The 20,440-nt window shown below is 41.8% G+C and overlaps 1 protein-coding gene and 1 long non-coding RNA gene across 3 annotated transcripts in view; both read left to right on the plus strand.

Moving 5' to 3' along the window:
• The window catches only part of pacrg (PARK2 co-regulated), a 130,995-nt gene extending 110,555 nt beyond the window's left edge, over positions 1-20,440 (plus strand). Inside the window, exon 5 of one of the 2 annotated variants that reach the window (XM_032501077.1) lies at positions 19,600-19,953. In XM_032501077.1, coding sequence (XP_032356968.1) covers positions 19,600-19,760 — 161 coding nt within the window. In that variant the 3' untranslated portion in view covers positions 19,761-19,953. Of the gene's footprint in view, positions 1-19,599 lie in introns of both variants that reach the window. The other variant, XM_032501078.1, reaches the window with a different exon arrangement.
• LOC116670510 (uncharacterized) lies at positions 4-16,993 on the plus strand. The gene is made up of 3 exons (XR_004327047.1): positions 4-258; positions 476-477; positions 16,983-16,993. It is a non-coding gene; the product is annotated as an uncharacterized LOC116670510 (long non-coding RNA).

Genomic DNA, 20,440 nt, shown 5'->3' on the forward strand with positions numbered 1-20,440 from the left:
AAACGGCATACATAGGCAGTATGTGTCAATGTGTTATAAATGTGTGCTCTTTAAAAAGTAGAAAGCATTGTTTGCCAGTTACTTACATGAAATGTTTAAAAATCTGTTACGTAAGATACCGCTTATATTATTTCATCATCTATACACAAATGTAATTATTGAATGCACGTGTGCGTGGGTGGGGCTGCATGGGCGTGGTAATGTGGGCTGGTGTGGCTACAGTGCCATGGCTGAATTTTTGTCCCAGTCCGCCCATTTGTTTTTACATTTCTGTTTGACACAGATTAAACAAACCATGCATAATGAGTCAGTTGGTGGATTTTCTTTTTGCCTTTGCACAGAGCCAGGCTAGATGTTTTCCTAAAGTCTATGCTGCTAAGCTAACATCTCCAACATTAGCTTTATAGTTAATGGACAAACTAACTTACAATCACATATGGGTGAAATTTTCCGAATGCTCTTACACTTTGTTCAGCTGTCCTAATGTCCATGTAGAGTAGATAGAATGAAACACGTATTGATCTTTTTTTTTTTAACGCAGGAAGTCTGAATAAAGTTTGATGTGCATTGGAGCATCTATCGAAAAACAAAAAAAAGAAGGGAAGAGAAAAATGAAAAATAAAAGCTGTGTGAATGTTTTTTCCCATCCCTCCTGGCCGTAGGACTCAGGCGGACTATCTGGCTGTTGTGTGTTTGTCTGAGATATGGGCTTGGATGCTTGCTAAACGACCGCCCACTCCACACATTCCTCTGTAGTCCGCCCGTTTCTCGTATACGATAACAAATTGATTTGGGCTGTGATTATTCAAGGGGCATACTTCATAACTTTTGGACTGGCTTCTCTCCACCTCCCACTCTAACTTTTCTCTGTGCTTCTGCCTCTCTCTTACTCACGCCCATATCCAGCTGGCGCTCTGCATGATACAGCTGAATGAGGCCCGTGAGCCGTGTAGTTCAAGGCTCTGTCTCAAGTCTGATTGCACTTTAGCAGATCAGCGGTGTAACCTTTCTCCTTAGGGAGCCACACAAAGTGCCCGGGCACAACTGAGAGTCGGAGATAGAGAGACAGAAAGGATCCATACGTAACAGAATCACTATCTTTGTTGGAATAGAAACACATTCATATCCTGCTGTCAGATTGCCTTGGATGTAGTTTGAAAGGTGTTTATGTATTTAAGTAGTATTTGTTCTTTTTCAGTAGTGTGTTAGGACTTGAAAGAGCCAAATTCTTGCAGCAAAATATTATACTCATACGTATTACTTTGGATAAATATGTAAACTTTTTCTAGGAATTAAATTATTTGTACTACTCCCATATAGATTTAAAAAGAATTACTAAAGGGAATGAAACCCATGACTGCATAATATATATATATATATATATATATATATATACACTAATAATGAATATTAAAGAAAGATTGGACACCAACCAATAAAGCATTCATCACAGGGACATGAGCTGAGGCACGGCTGCAGGCACATTCCCGCTTGTTATTAATATAAATGATCTTCACCACGAATGACTAATCGACTCTATTCCGTCCCTCTCTCTTGGGCAAGGAAGTCAAATTCTTTTTCCCTGAAGATTAGTATGCTTTAAAAATATCATAATCCTAATAAAGGACCAAATTTGGATATCATAACTCACAAGGGATGGATTTACAATCCACCATAAGATGTATTTGACCATCAGTGTGTATCACTGTAAATATTAGGTGAAGTCGAAGTAGGGCTGCAATTTAAGATTAGTTTAGTCATTTTCCAGATAAATCAAATAATTTGTAAGCCTATAAAATGTGATAAAATAGTAAGGAATATGGATTAGCAAGTCCGAGGTGATGTCTTCAAATTGCTTGTTTTGTCTGAAGAACACCCACAAGCGTTTAAAAAACAACTTAATTGCTGATTTATTTTCTTTGACTAATTTCAGTTCTAGTTAAAATAACAGTCTCTGTAGAAAGATGAACTACTGCAACTTGACACAACAAATCACATGAAGCTCCAACGTTCAGATCGATAGTTGAACCACAGTTTGAAGATTACAAACCCAACCAGATTCTTCAAAATGACAAAATATCCATTCTCTGAAAATGTCTAACCATTTAGCTGAGACGCCCAAACCCCCAATTTCAGGTGAAAAGTTGGTCGGTTTGTATAAGATAGAATGAGCCTGGCTCTTGTAAAAGTTAAAGGTGTTGTAGGTAGAATTGCAAAGATTCAGGACTTAGCCAAAATATGTGAACATTGATAATTTCTCAGTCCCTCCCCCCTTTCTGCTAAAGCCCAAAACGGTCTCCTAAGCCCCTCCTCCACAAGGGAGAATGAATGCGTGAGCATGAGCAGGGATTGACACGCGGTTAGACACCCCTCCCCGGCCTTGATTGGTGCATTTGAACAGGAAGCTGTGGATTATTGAGAATCGCACTGCAGGCTGTAGGTGATAAATTACTTGCTTCATGTAATTTCACTTGAACATAGGGTCAGTTTCAGCAAATATGACCGAAAGTTAGTTTTAGAAGTCTTATTTACTTCACCTTTAATGAAAATAAGCCATCAAATTCTACAACTATTTTACAAAGCACAAACAACTGGTCAAACTCCATATAGCCGGATAGATAAGCATTAAGAAAAGACATTAAGTGAAGAGTGACACACAAAAATGCGCCGCAGAGTAAATGAGAGTTTTATACAGAGAAAATGAGACACTTGTGATTTATTAACTACTCTCTCCTCGTCCTCATAAGGCCAGGATAATTGTGTGACTCTATATGGGGGGCTGCAGTGCAATGTGCTCTGGCTCCGTCTTGTACACCCCAGTGAAGGCATGAAAGATAGATCAAGAGAAAAGTTTGAGCAAGGAGAGAGTGTGTATAAGAGCCTATGGTTGATTGCTCTGAAACCAGAGAAGAGCGAGAGGGAGGAATAACTTTAGTGAACTCACTATACGTCTGATGTAATTCTTCCTCTCCCCACAACGCACACACACCTTATATAATACAAAAGTACAGTCTACCCTGATGTCCAAATCCATCCAGACTGGAGAGTTGCAGCGGCTGCTTCCCATTGGACCCTCTGGCTCTCAGAGTGTGTAGATTGTGTGTGTGCGCCTTTCACGCCAATCCATGTGTCTTTTATTGTCCTGCAGCACTGGGTTGTAATCAGGTAAACCCAGCAGCAGAGTAATCTCAGTCAGATACGATGAACCGCTTGCTACCTTCTCTGCTGCTCTCCTTTCGTGTTACATCTCTCTTCCTCCTTTACTTTCTCCTCAGCAGCCTCCAGGCGCTCTAATCTGCCTCTCCCCTCAGGCTTACCTTCCTCCCTCCTTCCTCTAACTCCCCTCTGGCACACTCTGTCACCGCATCACCAGCACTAGGCCTGGGCCTTTTTATCTCGTCATGTGGTTTCCTGGGACAAGAAGATTTGTGTTGTGTTATATGTACTCCATGTGTTTGTGTATCGGGTGGAGTATCATTTGTTTTATTGGGTTCGGGTGCAACTTTACCTCACCCTGTGGTTTGTGTGTATGAGATACAGTAAATGTGATCATATGCACAGTGGACACACATTTATTTAGGAGTCAGTTGCACTAGCAGTTTGTATCTGCATCGATTAAGACTTCACCAAAGGGAATTACCCACAGTTCAAAGCGTTGTGACGTTTACCGCGGAGACCATTGGGAAATCCGGAAATTACAAAGGTTTATAACAGCACGACACACAACCACGGAATGGAACGGACCTGTTGTCCAGCTTGTAAAACAAGTTAAATCAGCCTGCCGTCTCCTGTGCCTTGGCAAAAAGCAACAAACTTAAAATGAAAATACCCAAACCGGCAAGTGTCAGCAACATCTTTGTTATTAAACTTTGCTAAGGTAACATTTGATCTTGTGAAGTAATGTCCCTATCCCATTTATACCTATCTGAGCCCATGTGGCCTCAAACACTCACTCACTTAGCACCTGAGATCAATTAAGTCTGTGAGTACTTAGTCTTTTAGGATTGGGCCATAATTTAAGTTGAAACTGCTGAAAAAGCAAATGTGTTACAGAACACTATGCCAATGACTTCATAATACTGTAAATTAATGACTAATACATTTGCATTATTGGATAATTTCCCACTTATTCCAAACTGGTTGATTCTTACTAACTCTGAAACATACATATATTTCTCCATCTATACATACTGTACATAAAAAGAAAACAAAGTTGTACCTTAATTTCGAGCATCATCATTCAAGATTGTACTGTACTGTTGATTCAAAAGTTTCAAGATTCTAAATCCTTTATTAATCCCACAACAAGGAAATTCACACTGTTGCAGCAGCAAGGAATATAGGGAAAAAGTACAGGACACTCAAACAAGATAAACAAACAATAAACAATGTTGATAATGATGTTTCCTAGCAATCGATTTACACATTTCTAAAGTCTTTACTAGCCAAGACATTTTTAATGATGTAACCCAATTTAGTAAATCATTAGTTTGAAGCTAGCTAATTACTGAAAACTACACACGCTAACTCATGCATGGATTTTCTAAAAGCTGCCTGTAATACATTTAAAAATATAAGCATACGCATCAGTGCTCATATCAACAAACACAACAGGAATGTTGCTTTTCTGGTTGACTCCCTCCTCAAACACAGGCACACATACAGGATATGCACGCACACCCACTCTCTGTCCTGTGTGTTTAGATTGAAAATGAAAGCTCCCAGTAAGAGTGTTTGCCAAGAAGTCTGTTTGGTGGATAGATGATTTATTGGGTGATTCTATGAGGAGATTCCTCTGTGGTCTCAGCTGGGATGAAGCGAAAGAGATAGTGAGGAGAGACGAGTGGAAGAGACTGCCCCAGTCATTTGATGTAGAGGTGGAGTGGGACAGGTGCTTTGGTAATAATGCCTGCACGCAGAGACACACACACACACACATGCACGCACGCATGCACGCACGCATACAGGCATGCACACAAACCTGAGCGTGCACACAGAATCGTCCAGCAGATTAAATGCGCTGCAGGTTGTATGAGACCAGAGAGTGAAAGAGAGAGACGGGGGAGAGGGTGTTGAGTCAGTGTGTAAGCCGCAGGGCAGCAAAGTCTTCCTCTACCACTAAGTCAGCCACTGATCTCATTTCTCCACAGATGGACTCCTAACACACTCCCATCAGGGGACAAATAGATATTCCCTCCATCTCTGTTGCTCACATATTCCTGCACCATCAACCTTTTCTCTTTATTCATCTCCCACTCTTTTTCTATTTCTTTCTCATGGTTCCTTGCTTTTTTGTTTCCTCACTCCCCATCTTCTCCTTACTCTGTCTATATTATCCTCCGCCATCCCAATATCCCTCTCATTCTTTCACAATCTAATTTTCGCTGCTTCTGTGGTTTTAACCCTCTCCTCCATCCCATCACTTCATCCCGTGTCAGACCACACACCATTGCCCTCTCTCCTCTTCCTTTGATCAATCACAGCCAACAGGTGCTGTAAATTGTGTCCTCTGGCGACCGGCTACCGCAGTGTCTCCCGTACGTATTCAGTCTCCTTCCCTGCCGCCACCCTTGCTCTTTCACTTTGTTCTTCTCGCCACATCCCTCTAGCTCTTGCCCCAGTTTGTCAGCGAAGCAAAACTGGCCGTGTCTCGGAGCCCATCATTCATCTCCCCCATCCTGTCATAGCGGCGGCTTGGCTGGTCTCAGACAAATAGCATCATGGCAGATAATACAGGCACAGCCAGAAAAGAGCTAAATAAATGGTCCCTTCTCTGCCGTGCTAATGGCTCTGCTTTCCACTTGGCCAGAGGACAACTCTCTATGCGGACCTGAACAATAGCATCTTATGAGAAAAACATACCTGTAAGCTTCAACTAGCCATGACATGCATGAAACATACACATACACACTACACACACCTTATGAAAAAACTGTCCACTGGCAACATATCCACAGATAAATGTGGTGTTTGTCAAGGGAGATGTTCATTGTGAGGAAACAGCGTAGTGACGTATGGATGCAACATGAAGGCCTCAGTTGCAGGAGCATATAACAGTTAAGTAATTCACATCTCAAATCCCAAATCATATCACACATATACATCCACATGCAGCCTTCTGTAATGTCAGGGTGTTACAAAATGTGTTTTTGTTCTGCATTTTCTTACCAAATTTCCAAAAAAAGGTGTCAAAACAAAATGCTAATCACAGTGTGTTTCCACCATTAAATATTCTTGACAGGGCGTTAGAAAATTACATAATTAAATGAACGCAACTGTCTCGTCTGTAAATCTGGTAGATCATGGCATTTCATTTTTGCTTCCCAACTGAGATGGCATTTTCTGTGGCATATGTTATAAATTAGCCTCCTCTGTCGACATACCAGGTGGTGATTTTATTTAAGCAGTCATGATTATTAGGACTCTCTGGTATAGAAAGGGGGATGTGGCAGAGTGGCATTACTTTGCCATTGCTGCATTTACATCTAAGATGCTGAAATAAGTGTCATTGTTTATTTAAAAGTTTAGCGTACATATGCTCAACCATTAATCTTTTAACCATGTTCTGAAGACACACAATTGAGATGATGGCAACTAAACAAAAATTTCAGTTTCAGTTCAATTTTATTTATATAGCGCTAAATCACAACAACAGTTATCTCATTACGCTTTTCATAAAAGAGCAGGTCTAGACCGTACTCTTTTATGTTATTTACAGAAACCCAACCATTTCAACAAGTCTTCAAATTATATCACAAAATTCATGATAGGAAAATAGTTGGGTTTTTGGCTTGGGTTAAAAGAAACCATTGTTCCTTTGGACATTACATACATAAAGGTGGATGATAAGTCTGACTAGTTTATATCAAAGGCGTTTCATTTCCGGGATTGTTCAAGTGCCGTTGGCAATTACGCTGGATGTCCCTAATTTTCAGCTGGCATTCTAAACTCGATTTATGAGCACTGTGGTTAACTGCTCCTCACATCTCTGCAGGGTAAATCAATATAGCTAGCTAGACTATCTTTTCAATCTGAATTTTCTATTGCACGACTAAAACAATCTTTGAACGTACACATGTTACACCCAAGTTCCTTCCCAAGGCTTTTCACTGTGACACCATCCGGCGCTTAGCGCTGCCCAAGATGATTGTGATTGGTTTAAAGAAATGCCAATAAACCAGAGCACGTTTTTCTACCATCCCGAAATGTTGCGTGGACTAGGGATGTAACGGCATGAAAATTTAACCTCACGGTTATAGTTACCAAAATTATCGCAGTTTTCGGTATTATTGCGGTATTTTTTTTAAGTGTGTTCATTGTAGAGCTGGGTATACCGATACCGATACAGTATATCGGTATTATATCAATATCATGATATGAGACTAGATATTGTCTTAGGTTTTATAAATCGTAATATGGGATAAGTGTTGTCTTTGCCTGGTTTTAAAGGCTGCATTACAGTAAAGTTGGGATTTTCTGATCATACCAGACTGTTGTAACTGTTCTATTATTTGCCTTTACCCACATAGCCGGTATATTTACATTACTGATAATGATTAATCAAAAATCTCATCGTGTAAATATTTTTTGAAAGAACCAATAGTCAACACTACAATATCGTTACGCCATCAACATCGAAGTATTTGGTCAAAAATATTGTGATTTTTGATTTTCTCCATATCACCCAGCCCTAGTTCAATGCCTAGCATCAACTTTTTCCCTTTGTGTTCTGCAGACAGGATAACTATCTTCAGTCAACTGTCCTTCGGGATTCTTATAATAACCAAAATATGCTTCAGACTTAGTCCTCTGAGAGGGCTGATAAATGTCCTGAGCACTGTCATCTCCTCCTTCCTCTTTCTTTCCAACTTCAAGAAAAGCACATTGTAGGCTATGCAATGCGCCTGCGCGGCACCTTGAGGAGACTCGGATGAAGCTAGGAAGGATTAAACATATGGTTTCCACGACGTGGAAATCCACCGTGATAATCATGATATTTTAAATGCAAACAGTAATTGTTATTGCGAACATTTTTATCATGGTTTACCATTACACCGGTAATTGTTACATCCCTAGTATGGACTAGACAGACCCTCCTCCACTGCACTGTTGAGGAAGGTCTGGCGAGACTAAAGTCTGACTAACATACTGCTTTTTTCTCCATTGGGATTCTGTAATACTGTAATACTTCTGTAACATGTTTATATTATTATTATTATTATAATTATTTTTATACATTCACTTCCTTTTCAACTTCCATATTCTGCTCTATCTGTTAATGTTCACTGGACTAAAATGTTGGAATATGCCTCCATGACATTTGTATGCTACATGCTCCTGTATCCTGAAACAAAGTATGTGTGCCATGTACCAAACCTGTAAAAAAATTCAATAAAACGAAGAAAACAACATTCATGGCAACATAGAGAGCCCTGTATATAAATGTTGAGTCGGTGTATGTATTTGAGTACATCTGTAAGTTTTCGTGTAACCACCATAACTGCTGACTACACACTCTCTCGCCATCTCTCACTGATGCGCGTCTTCCATTCTCCTTGATCATGGCTACTGTTGTCATCTCCTCTCCTCCAGCGTAATGAGTCAGTGTGTGATGTTGGATGGCTTTTGACAGTGTGTCCTATGACTCACATTGGGGTGGTACTGCTGTACCAGCACATCTCAGTGCCCCTCCCCCTTGCACCCCTCGATCTTCCTATAACTCCTCTTTCCCCCTGCTTCTGTTTGGACTGTACCTTCCCCAGTTGGTAGGGGCATTTGTTAATAATAAGTAAACATACTGTAAAGGTGAAACGCACAAAAATAAACAGTCGGGTGCAGTCGGAAAGTGAAGCTTGCTTTCCATAGCGAGCGTTCATTGTGTTATCATCAGCAACATGCATTTTTTTCTCTGGAGTAAAAGAAGCAAAAAAATAAAAGCTGGAGAAAAAAAGGGAGTGAGCTGGCTAATGGCACAAAGTAGTGGCCTGTGGAAAGTCCGATAATGATTGAGGCCAAATTGACATTGGAACTGAGCGAGACTTTGTGAGTTTAGTTGCATGTGCTTGTACAGCAAAGACTTGTGGTATCACAGTTTATAATTTGAATAATATCGGCTTTTGTCATTTTGTTTTCTACTGTGTAAATATTACAGTATTTTACATTTTGCTCTTGTTATTTTTCAATCTTTACACCACATGTATGTTTAAGACATCATTTCTTTATCATTTACATCCACAAGCACAGAAAGATATGAGGCTATTCTTGGTCCTGATGACATGTCCGTTTCAGCTTCTCATTCTGTGACTAACGGTAACCAGTGCTGTACTGGTGTGAGGCCTGCCTACAACAGACACCTTGCCCTGCTTTATGTTAATACAACACTTAAACAATCCTGCTTTAAAGGGCCTGGGCACTCGTAAACCTTGACGGACCCTCGGGCCGTGCCGCTGCCTGTAAAACACTGACTGTTTATGGATGCCTGTACCTGCATCCTTCTACCCATAAACACTTTTCTTTGTCCTTCTGGGATAAAGTGGGTGAAGAGGAGTTTATGTCCCTCAACCAAGAAGTGTTTTAGGCTATGTCCACACTAATGTTGATTCTGTTGTTTGTTGGCCTTTTGTTTTTGTCCACAGTATTGTTTGTTTTTTTAAGTTTGCCATCCACACTGAAATGTCAAAAAAATTGAAAGGCACATAAATCTCTTCAAGTGAGTATGGGAATTTGAGCTATCAGCTTCACAGAATTTCAGGCCATTTTCAGAGTGTTGTTTGTCACCAGAGCAAGCATACCCTGTTTGACCTGTTGTTTATCCACTTAAAAGAGAGTGTTAACATAAGTGGTTGAACAATTTCACTTTGTGTGTTAATGGAGAAAAACAATGGATTTCCATATTCATTTGCATTTGTATGGACCATAGATATATATCTATGGTGGGGCATACTCTTCCTTGTCCATGTCCCCAGGATCTGCTGCCTTCAGGCTTCCCGTAGCCTCTCCCTTCCTGTTCCTGCTCTGAATGCAGATGGACTACAAGCCGTCCACTTGGTGCCATTGTCATTGTTGAACCAAACTTCCTTTAAACACTCTGCCGACCCAACCCACCATGATTTACTAGCCCCCCGCATCCATAGGTATCTGTGCCAACCAATTGCATTAAAGAGATGAATTGCCAGACCAATAAAAGTGTTGTGAGGGGGCTGAATGGGCCCTGGAATGCTCATCGTCCATTTGGTGCAGTAAGCAATGGGGGGGGGGGGGGGGGGGGGGGGGGGGGGGCTTTTAGTGCAAGGTTTTTTAGGGGTGATATTGTGATTGGTAGTGGAGGTGATGTCATGTCATCCATCTTAGGGAGCCACTTCATTAGGCTAATGGAAGGGCTGGACCACTCACCGTTTATTCCTATACGTGTGTGTGTGTGTGCGTGTATTTGTCCTTCCCTTGATGGCAGCTTCCAAGGCTAAAGTGGTTATGAAGACTAAAGCGATTGTATGGACATAAATGTGTGTGTCTGTGTGTGTGTGTGTGTGTGTGTGTGTGTGTGTGTGTGTGTGCGTGTGCGTGCCAGTATTTTTACACAGTTCAGTAATGACACTGTTTTTGGTGAGGGTGAGATAATACAGTGTGTTTGAGGAGCTAAAGCACACCTCATTCCTTTGATGTTTAAACTACAATCACAATCCTTCAATGACTTGCAAAAATGTGAAGTACAGAGAGGATACTCACCGTGCTTTGGGGTAATATCAGTGATCGACTTTGATTTGTCACTGACTTAAATGAGCATGTCACTTCAAATGTTCCTCTTGTGACGAGTGAAGAGGACAAATAGAATCGCTCTTTGAATTTGCTACACTGCTCGGCCTCCTCGCTCCCCCTCTCTCTCTCTCTGTCACTTTTCCCTATGTACGTTTTTCTCTTTGTCCCTCCATCCTTGTCACTTCTCCCACCTGAAACTCACATGATTTTCTGTCTGGACATGTGCTAACTTATGAGAGTGATTCCTCTGAATCCATTACTGTCTTTGTTGTCCATGTCAATCCACCTTCAGAAGCCTGGTTTTATCCATTTCTTTATGTTTTTCCAGATGTCATATGAGGCTTGCCTCTGTTTTGCTTTGTAATTCTCTGAGCTTATTCTGATCATCTGAACTCTTTTCTGCCCTTTTCTATCCCTGATGTTTCCGTTGTCCAGTAGTAAACCTTTGACGTATCTCTTCTCTGTTTGTAGATCAATATACACTTCAATGAGTGACGTTTAACAGAGCTTACACTCACAACCAGATGAAGCTCATGTCCTTGGCATGGTGCTGACAGTAAGCTAGCACTTATCTCTTGTTTGATGCTTTTAAAAGCAAGTTAATCATTTTCATAAACACATTGTCAAGTATGTTTAATGTCATAACTGCCATGTACCGTAGTTAAAATCAGGGAAATCATAATTTAAAAATCTCTGGATTTTTAATTGGTACACCTAAATTTGAATTCGGCCCTTTATTGTGATTTTGCACATGAGAGCTCATGAAGTGAGCCATATGCAAAGTGCATTTTTGTTTGCTTACATCACATTAAATGAATCGCAAGCTACACCAGGAAAGTCTCTCCATTAGCAACATGTTCGATTCGCATTTTCTCATTTTGTGGCTCTCCTCAGGACATTAACATCATTGGAACATAAATCTGTTTATTCACACTATTTAGACCAAAACGTGAGTATAAATATACTACTTGTGCATCCAAACTTGCACAGCGGAGGTGTTAATGAAACAAAATAGCCACACTGTGTCCAAGTTGTGCTGTAATGTTTCATTCAAAAGCCACCATTTCCCCCCAAACATTTTTTTGAGTAGTTTCCTTGAAGCAACTTAAACATATGCTCTCTGCAGCCATTGAGATCTGGAAATGAGCAGACGGGATGAGAATTAGCCTTAGCAAGGCATCGGTATCCCTGTATGGACACCTGCTACCAGAGCAAAGGTACAACAGACAAGCTGTTTTCTATGAATTTTAATTTCTTTGCTATTAGCTTTTGGCATTGAAGGTCGCAAGCAACCCAAGATGGAAATACAAATATTCACTACTTTTTTATGTATTATTTGTGACAGTCATTAATTCCATGACTATGTATGTTTTGTTCTGATGAATCAATGATGTTGGGACATTTTCACAAGAAACATGCGTAGAGGACATTTTTTTTAACTCTGAGATAAACTTTGATGGTCTGATGGATGGAAGCATGCAAAAACCTGTCAATGTTTGTTGGATTCCTGAGAAACCAGTTAAAAAGTAGAAGACAGTCTTTTTGCTGTCAGCTGTGAGTAAAGTTGATGCAATGAGAAACAACATTATTAGAGGACTGTGAAATGTTATCTGACGTAACCTGTGGTTCACAGGTAACAGGCAAGGTGAGAGATATGTATGATGTGATATATTTGCAAATGTTTTTCATGTATAAGGACCTTCTTTTACTGTAAGTGACACCATCAAAATCTATTTTGTGATGATCTTAAAGGGTCTTTTATAATTTGTATGAATAAAGCAAAACACTGACCATACGTGGGTCTTGGTGAAATGTTTGCTTCATGCATTAGAAAGTTTAAAAGCAAGGTAATGTCCCTGCAATGTGTTAATATGTTAATCTGCACCCTTTCCCCATGGCTTTAGACTCCATCACGGTGCGCTTTCAGAGCTTTGTGTATACATGTAATGTGCCTACACCGGCATTAGTGAACCTTTGCATTTCAAAGTGCAGTGCTTGTTTGGCTTGTGTCCGGGTGTGTGCACTGCACACCGTGGTGGCCTTTAACGCCTGTCCCTAGTGCAGATCGATTTTGTGCCTAGCCAGCAGCCCACTGCTAACCTTGAGGTAAGCTGGCGTAATGAGATCGCATCTGATGGCATTGACTCACATCTGACAGCACTGGCACTCTCCTCCCAGCCAGTAAGAGACACAGACAGGCAGAGTGGGAAAGGCTAGGTCCTTGGTGGTAAGCTGTACTGATTAGTTTTCTTTTGATCTAACTGTAATATATATATATATATATATATATATATATATATATATATAAATAGTTTTTTTTCCCACTTCTACAGAAGTTGGCGTTTTGAAATATTATAAAAGACAAACACTTATGCAGCTGAAGTTACAGCCGTTCACAGCCTTCACATTTATTCTTAGTCTCTAATGTGATTGCAAGAGACAGAATGAACAGGTATGGCACCACTGCAGTCTTCTTTTGTTAGCCCGTAATTTCTAATTTATATAAAAACTCTCTTGGGAGAAAGATTGTATGTTGGGCATGTGTGATACATGAGAACGCCAAGATTTTGGGGTGGACCTCTGTTTTATAGGAACCTCAGCAGCTGCAGCGTCTTGGTTTTGATCTGTAGGCAGTGCTGGGTAATGCACAGCCCTCTGTCTGGCCAGAGCTGTGACAAGAAGTACCATGACTGTATTTTCTGGCTCAGATGAAAACTTTTGCTACTGCAGGCTGCAAAGATCTTTGTCATCAACAACGCACACACAAACAATGACACATGTGAAGTCTAATTTGAAAATAATTAAAAAAAGGAGCTGCCCATCCAAGCCATCAGTGTAAAATGTCTGTTAACATCACAAGAGATGACTCTTTCCTATAGGACTGTGACAAGCATACTGGACTGTAGCGGATTCTCAGATGCATGTATCAGGCTACAGTTGAATAAGATGGGACTGGGATAACCATTATCTGAGTAGAGGTAATTGAAACAATAATGGGCATGTTAACAGCTTGGAATATAGCATTGATCCATCATCTAAGATGAGCCGTCTTTGTGCATTAATACCATGACTAAATGGCACAAACAAATTTGCTCTCGGTCATGGCTAGGTCTAGTTGGCTAATTGAAAAAGGAATGAGCAAGAAGAGGGTTTCGTGAGGTGTGGAAGAGTGAGTCTACCACCTTGCCCCTGCAGGACTTTGAATCCCTCCCACAGCCTGGGATTTCTAAGGAAAGATTAGCCAAAGACATGGCACGGTTTTGGCGGAAGTGTGGAATTGGAATTCAATTCCTCTATAACTACGTACAGATGTAGACTAGTAAGCCAGTGGGAGCCAGATCGATGGGAATCTAACAGCTTTGTGCAGCTCAGGAGCATCCTCAGCGGTTACTTTGTCTCAACCTTGTCCACACATTCCTTCACTCTTAGTTTCTGCTGTGTAATCTGACCTTGGCACATTTTCCTCCACCTGGCATAGTGCTTTGCTGATGTTCAACTTTCACCGTGTTGAAATGGCACTGAACTGCAGCTAGCCTATAGACTGAGCACTGCTGCGCTGGATGAACACATGGAAAATGAGATTACTGACCTATAGCAAAGGTTAGACTTCAGTAAGCATGAGCAGTCAGATGATGGCTGGTGTAGGGGTTGTGGGTTTAATAAACTACTGCTGGCCATGAGCCTATTGTTTTACTTCTCCGCTTGCAACCTCATGTGGATATCCGTTCCTGTGTGTGTGTGTGTGTGTGTGTGTGTGTGTGTGTGTGTGTGTGTGTGCGTGTGTGTGCTGTGTGTGCGTGTGTTGTGCGTGTGTGTGCGTGTGTGTGTTTTTGTCTCCGTGATGTGTCTTAAACTGCGACCCTCATTGTGCTGGCTGCATTAAACTGAAATGCTGTTATTGATCACACACAAAGGTTGAGATGGAAAGCCCGGAGTGGCAATGGGCCCACCCCAGGTGTGTGTGTGTGTGTGTGTGTGTGTTTGTGTGTGTGTGTTTTTGTGTGTGTGTGTGTGTGTTGTTTTTGTGTGTGTTTGTGTTGTGAGTCACAGCTGTGTTGTCTGTCAGCCTCTGGCTTATCCATTAGAGGCAAAGGGGGTTGGGGCCTTTTTGCAGAGGGAAATACCATTGTGGATAAAAAAGAGGGTTTGAGACCAAGATTGAGAGTAAAAAAGCAATTGTACTGCAAAATTGTCATGCACTGGTACTTTTCTTGAGTGTTCCCATTTTTTGAGACTCAATGCATCTACTCCATAACATTTCAGAGGGAGATGTTCTTTGTGTTTTCCTATATTACTATATTATTATTACTTACTATATTTCTTTACTTGAACCTTTTTTATTTTTTAGGGTGGCAGTAGCTCAGTCCGTAGGGGGTTGGGTTGTGTACTGGAGGGTTGCTGGTCAAGTCCCTGTACGGACCAAAGTACAGATTGGTAGCTGGAGAGATGCCAGTTCATCTCTTGGGCACTGCCAAGGTGCTCTTGAGCAAGGCTGCCTAGGGTGCTGGTACAGCACCCTGAGCAGTCCAGCAGCCCCCTCACTCTGACATCTCTTCGTTGTGCATCTAGTTATATATAACTAAATTTACCTTCACCAAAGGTCATACTACTCTAAGTCCTCATGACGTCCGCTTTGTCTACTTTCTCTCTCTTTGTGCATGTGCATCTCCACACGCATGTGTCAGTAGTTGTACAGACGTAGTTTGAAGACACCTGTGGCACACACACGCACACACTGTCTCTCTCTCTCTCTCCCTCTCAAACATACCTGGTGTTATCCACCTCTCTGCCAGTGAGCCTCTTTATGAGAGGCCTGCCTGGCACCCAAGTGTGAGGCCCCTTTAATTAGAGCCCTGCTGTTAAGCACAGACCTCCCCCCATAGTTTCATCCACTCCCCACCTCCTCCCCACACCTATGTCAAACCTAGACTTACCACCACTGCTCTACTCTCCCCTCCTTGTTCTTATGGCCTGGTTCACAGTTCTCACATCCACATTCACAGTATCTAGATTGTATTCACTGTACATCCAATTAGAATGTAATACTAATCAAGACAAAAAATGCACCCAAAAGTCTCAATTAGAAAGAAGAACATTAGCCTTTTCATTCTTCGTCTTAATGTAGTTTTGGTGAATGACAGTATAAAATATAAAAACAAAAATTGTAGTATGAATGAAATCAATTTAAGTCTTGAGGGAAAACATTTGAAAACTGTGCATTCATACCCTATTCATTTGAACACATTTATCATTGATTCCCAAGGGGAAATCTCTGTTGAAAACCTTTTTTTTCCCCAGTATTTCTGGAACTCGAGCTGTTCCATCGCACTCGTAACCTGCATTCCTCAAAGTCCCTTTTTAAAGCAAGGCCGATCCCCCTTGAAAAAAAGAAAAAACAAGTCTCTCACATTCATTGATTCTCCTCTGCATCTGAATGCTATGATCAAAGAGCTATTGTGTTGGGGGGCCTCCTCTCTAAGCTGCATTCCTAAGGAACTTCCACAATCAGGGGTAAGTTGATTAGAAACGATGGCAGGCGGGTTGATATTATGTTGAATCAGGAATTCCGTTCTAAACTTCCCAAAGCTGCTGCAGTGTGTGTGTCACCCTGTCCCTGGCAGGAGAGGGGATTATGACAATACAACATACACATGATGTGTGCTAACCTTGGTCAGAAATCTAAACGTACGATGGGCTTAGTACAGCTCTGTTACAGTTTGTGTCCTTTAAGCTACAGTTCCCAACAGTAAATATCCCCATAAAAAATTCCTCTATATATTTGAAATTAGTTTGGAGGAGGCCTGCCTGCATCTGTGACTGCTTGTCTTCAGCTTGATGTGGAAAGACAGGTTGTTTAGGACCGTGGGGAATGAGCGATGGAGAAAGAGAAGGGTGGAGGAGAAGGAGGAGGAGGAAGGCTGCAGCTGTTGTTGTTGTACGTAGTGTTGGTCTGGTGGGGTTCGGCAGAAATCACAGCAGAGCCTGAGAGAGGCACAGCCCCTGAGAGAGACACAGCCCCTGCTGCCTTAATGAAAAGGATTGCTAGATAGATAGATATATAGATAGATAGATTGATAGATTTCACCTCTTCCTTCCATCCTTCTCTCTGTGCTAAAGACCCCTCCAATCCCAGGGATTTAGCATGAAAGGCAGAAACAAAGCACCTATTCTGTGCCACCGTCCTTTTATTCCTCGACCCTCTATGTAGCAAATGTCGCTGCACTGAGAAACCTCCTCTGTGTGCGTCTGTATCGACCATTCCTCTTCCTCAGAGGAACAGACAGCCAACTCCTACTAAGGCCTTATCCCCCTGTTCTGTTTTTATTATGATTGTTTTTAAAGATTTTTTTTCTCTGCTTACGGCAATATCCGCAACCCTGGGCAGACAGAGAGAACAAAGACAGAGGGGAGAGAAGAAGAGCAAAAGTTATTTTGCTGAAGGACATTTGCAGAGGCAGCTTTTAACACCCTCGCTCCCTCCCCTTTCTTCCGTTCCCTCCATCCCTGCTTTAACACACTTCTCCCTTTTCTCCTCTTTAAATATTGAGAATCGTTGCAAATTCCACTGGCCTCTTCCTTTTGATGCTACAGGCCTCCCAAAGGCTCAGCAATAGAAATGCATTTGGAAGGGCTGAAACTTTCAGGATAGCAACAGTAACAATCCCCCCCTTTCAGGACCTCCCTGCTCCCCCTCCAGGCCCCAGTAAACGGGTCTGAGCTTTGCTGGTTCCCAAGCCGCACCTCTTCCCCAGCTCCCCGTGTTCTCTAGTCTGAAGGCCAAGCTCTCCCTCTGGGCTGGCTTTGGCTGCTCATTTTCAGTCTAACAGAGGGTGGCTCTTCACAGGTCTGGCTTTTGAACCTACACCAACGTGCATGCACACACACATTATGCAGCTGAAACAGACTGTAACAGTGACCCGGCTGACTCCTGTCACTTTATTCTTGACTTTTCACCACCCTCCTGCTCTAACTACACTTAAAAATGAAAGGAAAAAATGTGCGGTCTATACTATACACATCACTGCATAGTCATTCCTTCCTTATTGCTCTGCCGTTTTTCTTTTATTCCTTAGATGGACAAATTTTAGATGCTAGTTAGATTTTGCTAACTAGCAGGGAGCAGATGCCTGTGTTGTGGGTAGCTCAAAAATAATACAGCCTGAGTTTAGATGCAAAAATAACTTTTCTTTCATTCCTGAGCATAGGGTATGCTGTTATTGTTTTTCTAAAAGGAAAACAGTAAATAGCTGCTAAATAAAGCTGAAGCTGTTAAAGTTACACTGCGTCTGGGCTAACTAACGGTCAAAACGCGACTGGAGAATGCACCCCCGTCGTTTTCATGTAAAACAGGAGAGAGTATCCTGAGCAGAAAGCAAGTGCAGCAGACTGAGATCATAGGCGTGTTACTGCTTAACAGCCCACTTTATGGGATCGTCTCTCTTTGTGTTTTAATGAGGAGGCCATGGATGGGTGGAAAGGCGAAGAGATGGGGGGGGGGGGGGGGGGTCTGTCAGGGAAGATGACAGATTAGAGAAGATTGAGAACGAATAAAGGATGGAGAGGAAGAAGTCGGAGAGAGGTTTAATGTCGCATTCTCTCCTCAGGTCTAATTGGGAGTGAAAGAAGGGGCTGAGGGGACCTCCTTAAAGTGCTGCTGTTCATTCTTCACATCACAGCTACTCTTCTCTTCTCCTCTCTTCTTACTCGCACAACAAATGCTTTGAGTCAAATGACCGCAGCTTCTCTTTGTTTCATTTTATAGCCCCAAGAAATAAAATCCCTGTTTCTCTCCAGGTTATTTTAGTTGAACAGGACATTTTTTGCAAACAAACTTGAATGTGTGTGTGTGTGTGTGTGTGTGTGTGTGTGTGTGTGTGTGCGCGCCTGCGCTTCATTCCTCTCTTTATTCACCTCTCTCTGAAAAGTGTTTGGAGCCCCCAGTGCAGTGCCATGAGATTGGCAGTTTGCTGTGTGCTGATAAAGTCACTCTCCGTGAGTGTGTATGCGTGTTTATGTGTGTGTGTTTAAGTGTGCCTGCTGATGAAAGGGAGGAAGAAGGAAGGCTGGACACCTCAGGAATGTTTTTTCGATAACAAGTTCCCCTAGCGCTGTAGAGCTCTGTTGTATAATTTTGTGTTTTGCTGCACTGTCTACGTGTGTGTGTGTGTGTGTGTGTGTGTGTGTGTGTGTGTGTGTGTGTGTGTGTGGTGTGTGTCCGTGGAGGCAGTTCTGCAGCTTCTTGCGTATTGTGATTGGTCACAGGTGTATCATGCTATCTAAGTGTATTCTTAATTTAGCACAAGTTTACACACCACCTGATTTTGATGTTAATACAAATTCTCTCCCCCCCCCCACACACACAAACACACCACACACACACACACACACACACACACACACACACACACATAAACACACACTCAAACACATTCCTACCTGTGGAGCGTGACTCCTGTTCACTGCTCATGCCTTGTGCGCATCAACGTAGCGTTGTGCAACAACAGAGCCGTCTCTAATACGTCCTTTACGCTGCTCTCCTCTCTGCAGACATGCCTCATTAAACTTTCAGCCAAACATTTAAAAACTCTGCTGTCCCGACTGCTCAGTCCCAACTGGCCATGGCGTAAGAGGAGTAAATTAAATTCAGTCTGTCCAGTGGGTTTGAAGTCAGATGGAAGGATGGCATTTGCCGGCTGTCTGCAGCAAAGCATCACGGCATTGCCACAGGTGGTGTTCTGTGAGCCCTGACATCAGCCTCACAGTCTGCGATAACCCTGCTGTGCCAAAATATCTTTGTTTTTTTGTTTTTATGCTGTCTGTCTGACTCTGTTTCCTTGTCCCTAGTCAACTCTGGTGATGGCATCGACTACAGCCAGCAGAAGAGGGAAAATATCGGGGACCTGATCCAGGAGACTCTGGAGGTCTTTGAGCGCTACGGAGGAGAAGATGCCTTCATAAACATCAAATACATGGTGCCCACCTACGAGTCCTGCATGATCAACTGAGGAGGGGGGGGGTGGTGTCCCTCTGACATTGCACAGACTATTGACTTTATCTGTTTGTCAGTCCTTTATCTGCCCCCCAACTTTAAATAGATCTCTTATTTTATCCCTTTCTTCTTCACTCCAATCATTCTCTTTTTGTGTCAGAACAGTATCATATTATTTTATTGTTCTATTAAATGTATTACTAGCCATACTTTCTGTATCTGTGTATTTAACACTATCACTCGTTAATATCAATACAAGCTTGACAGCTTTACACCAATATGCCTAATATTTTATCCATGTATTGTTCATTTTTTCATTGCTTTAGTGATTTATTTAGCTATCTGATGAGGAATCCTTGATGCACAGTGACTTTTATTTCAAACAGCGATATGCATCAGATGAAAAATGTATGAAAACATAGAATTGAAAATTCCATTGGTTTAAAAGGGAAACTTTTCTCTTTTGACTATCAAACGCTCACCCCGGCTTGATGCTTGACTGTTGATTGTAAAAAGTGGGTTAGTTGCTCCTTTAACAGGGAACAGCAGCTGTTGCCTGCTTACATATATGTCAGCAACATTTTTTATGCTTCTTACAGCTACCTTTCGAGCCTGCAGGGTGTGAACGCAACTCAAAAGACACACTGTCATTTAGATACTACATGATATTTTATGATATAAATATTAAGTAGTTAA

Source organism: Etheostoma spectabile, chromosome 20, assembly GCF_008692095.1.
Source record: "Etheostoma spectabile isolate EspeVRDwgs_2016 chromosome 20, UIUC_Espe_1.0, whole genome shotgun sequence".
NCBI lineage: Eukaryota > Metazoa > Chordata > Actinopteri > Perciformes > Percidae > Etheostoma > Etheostoma spectabile.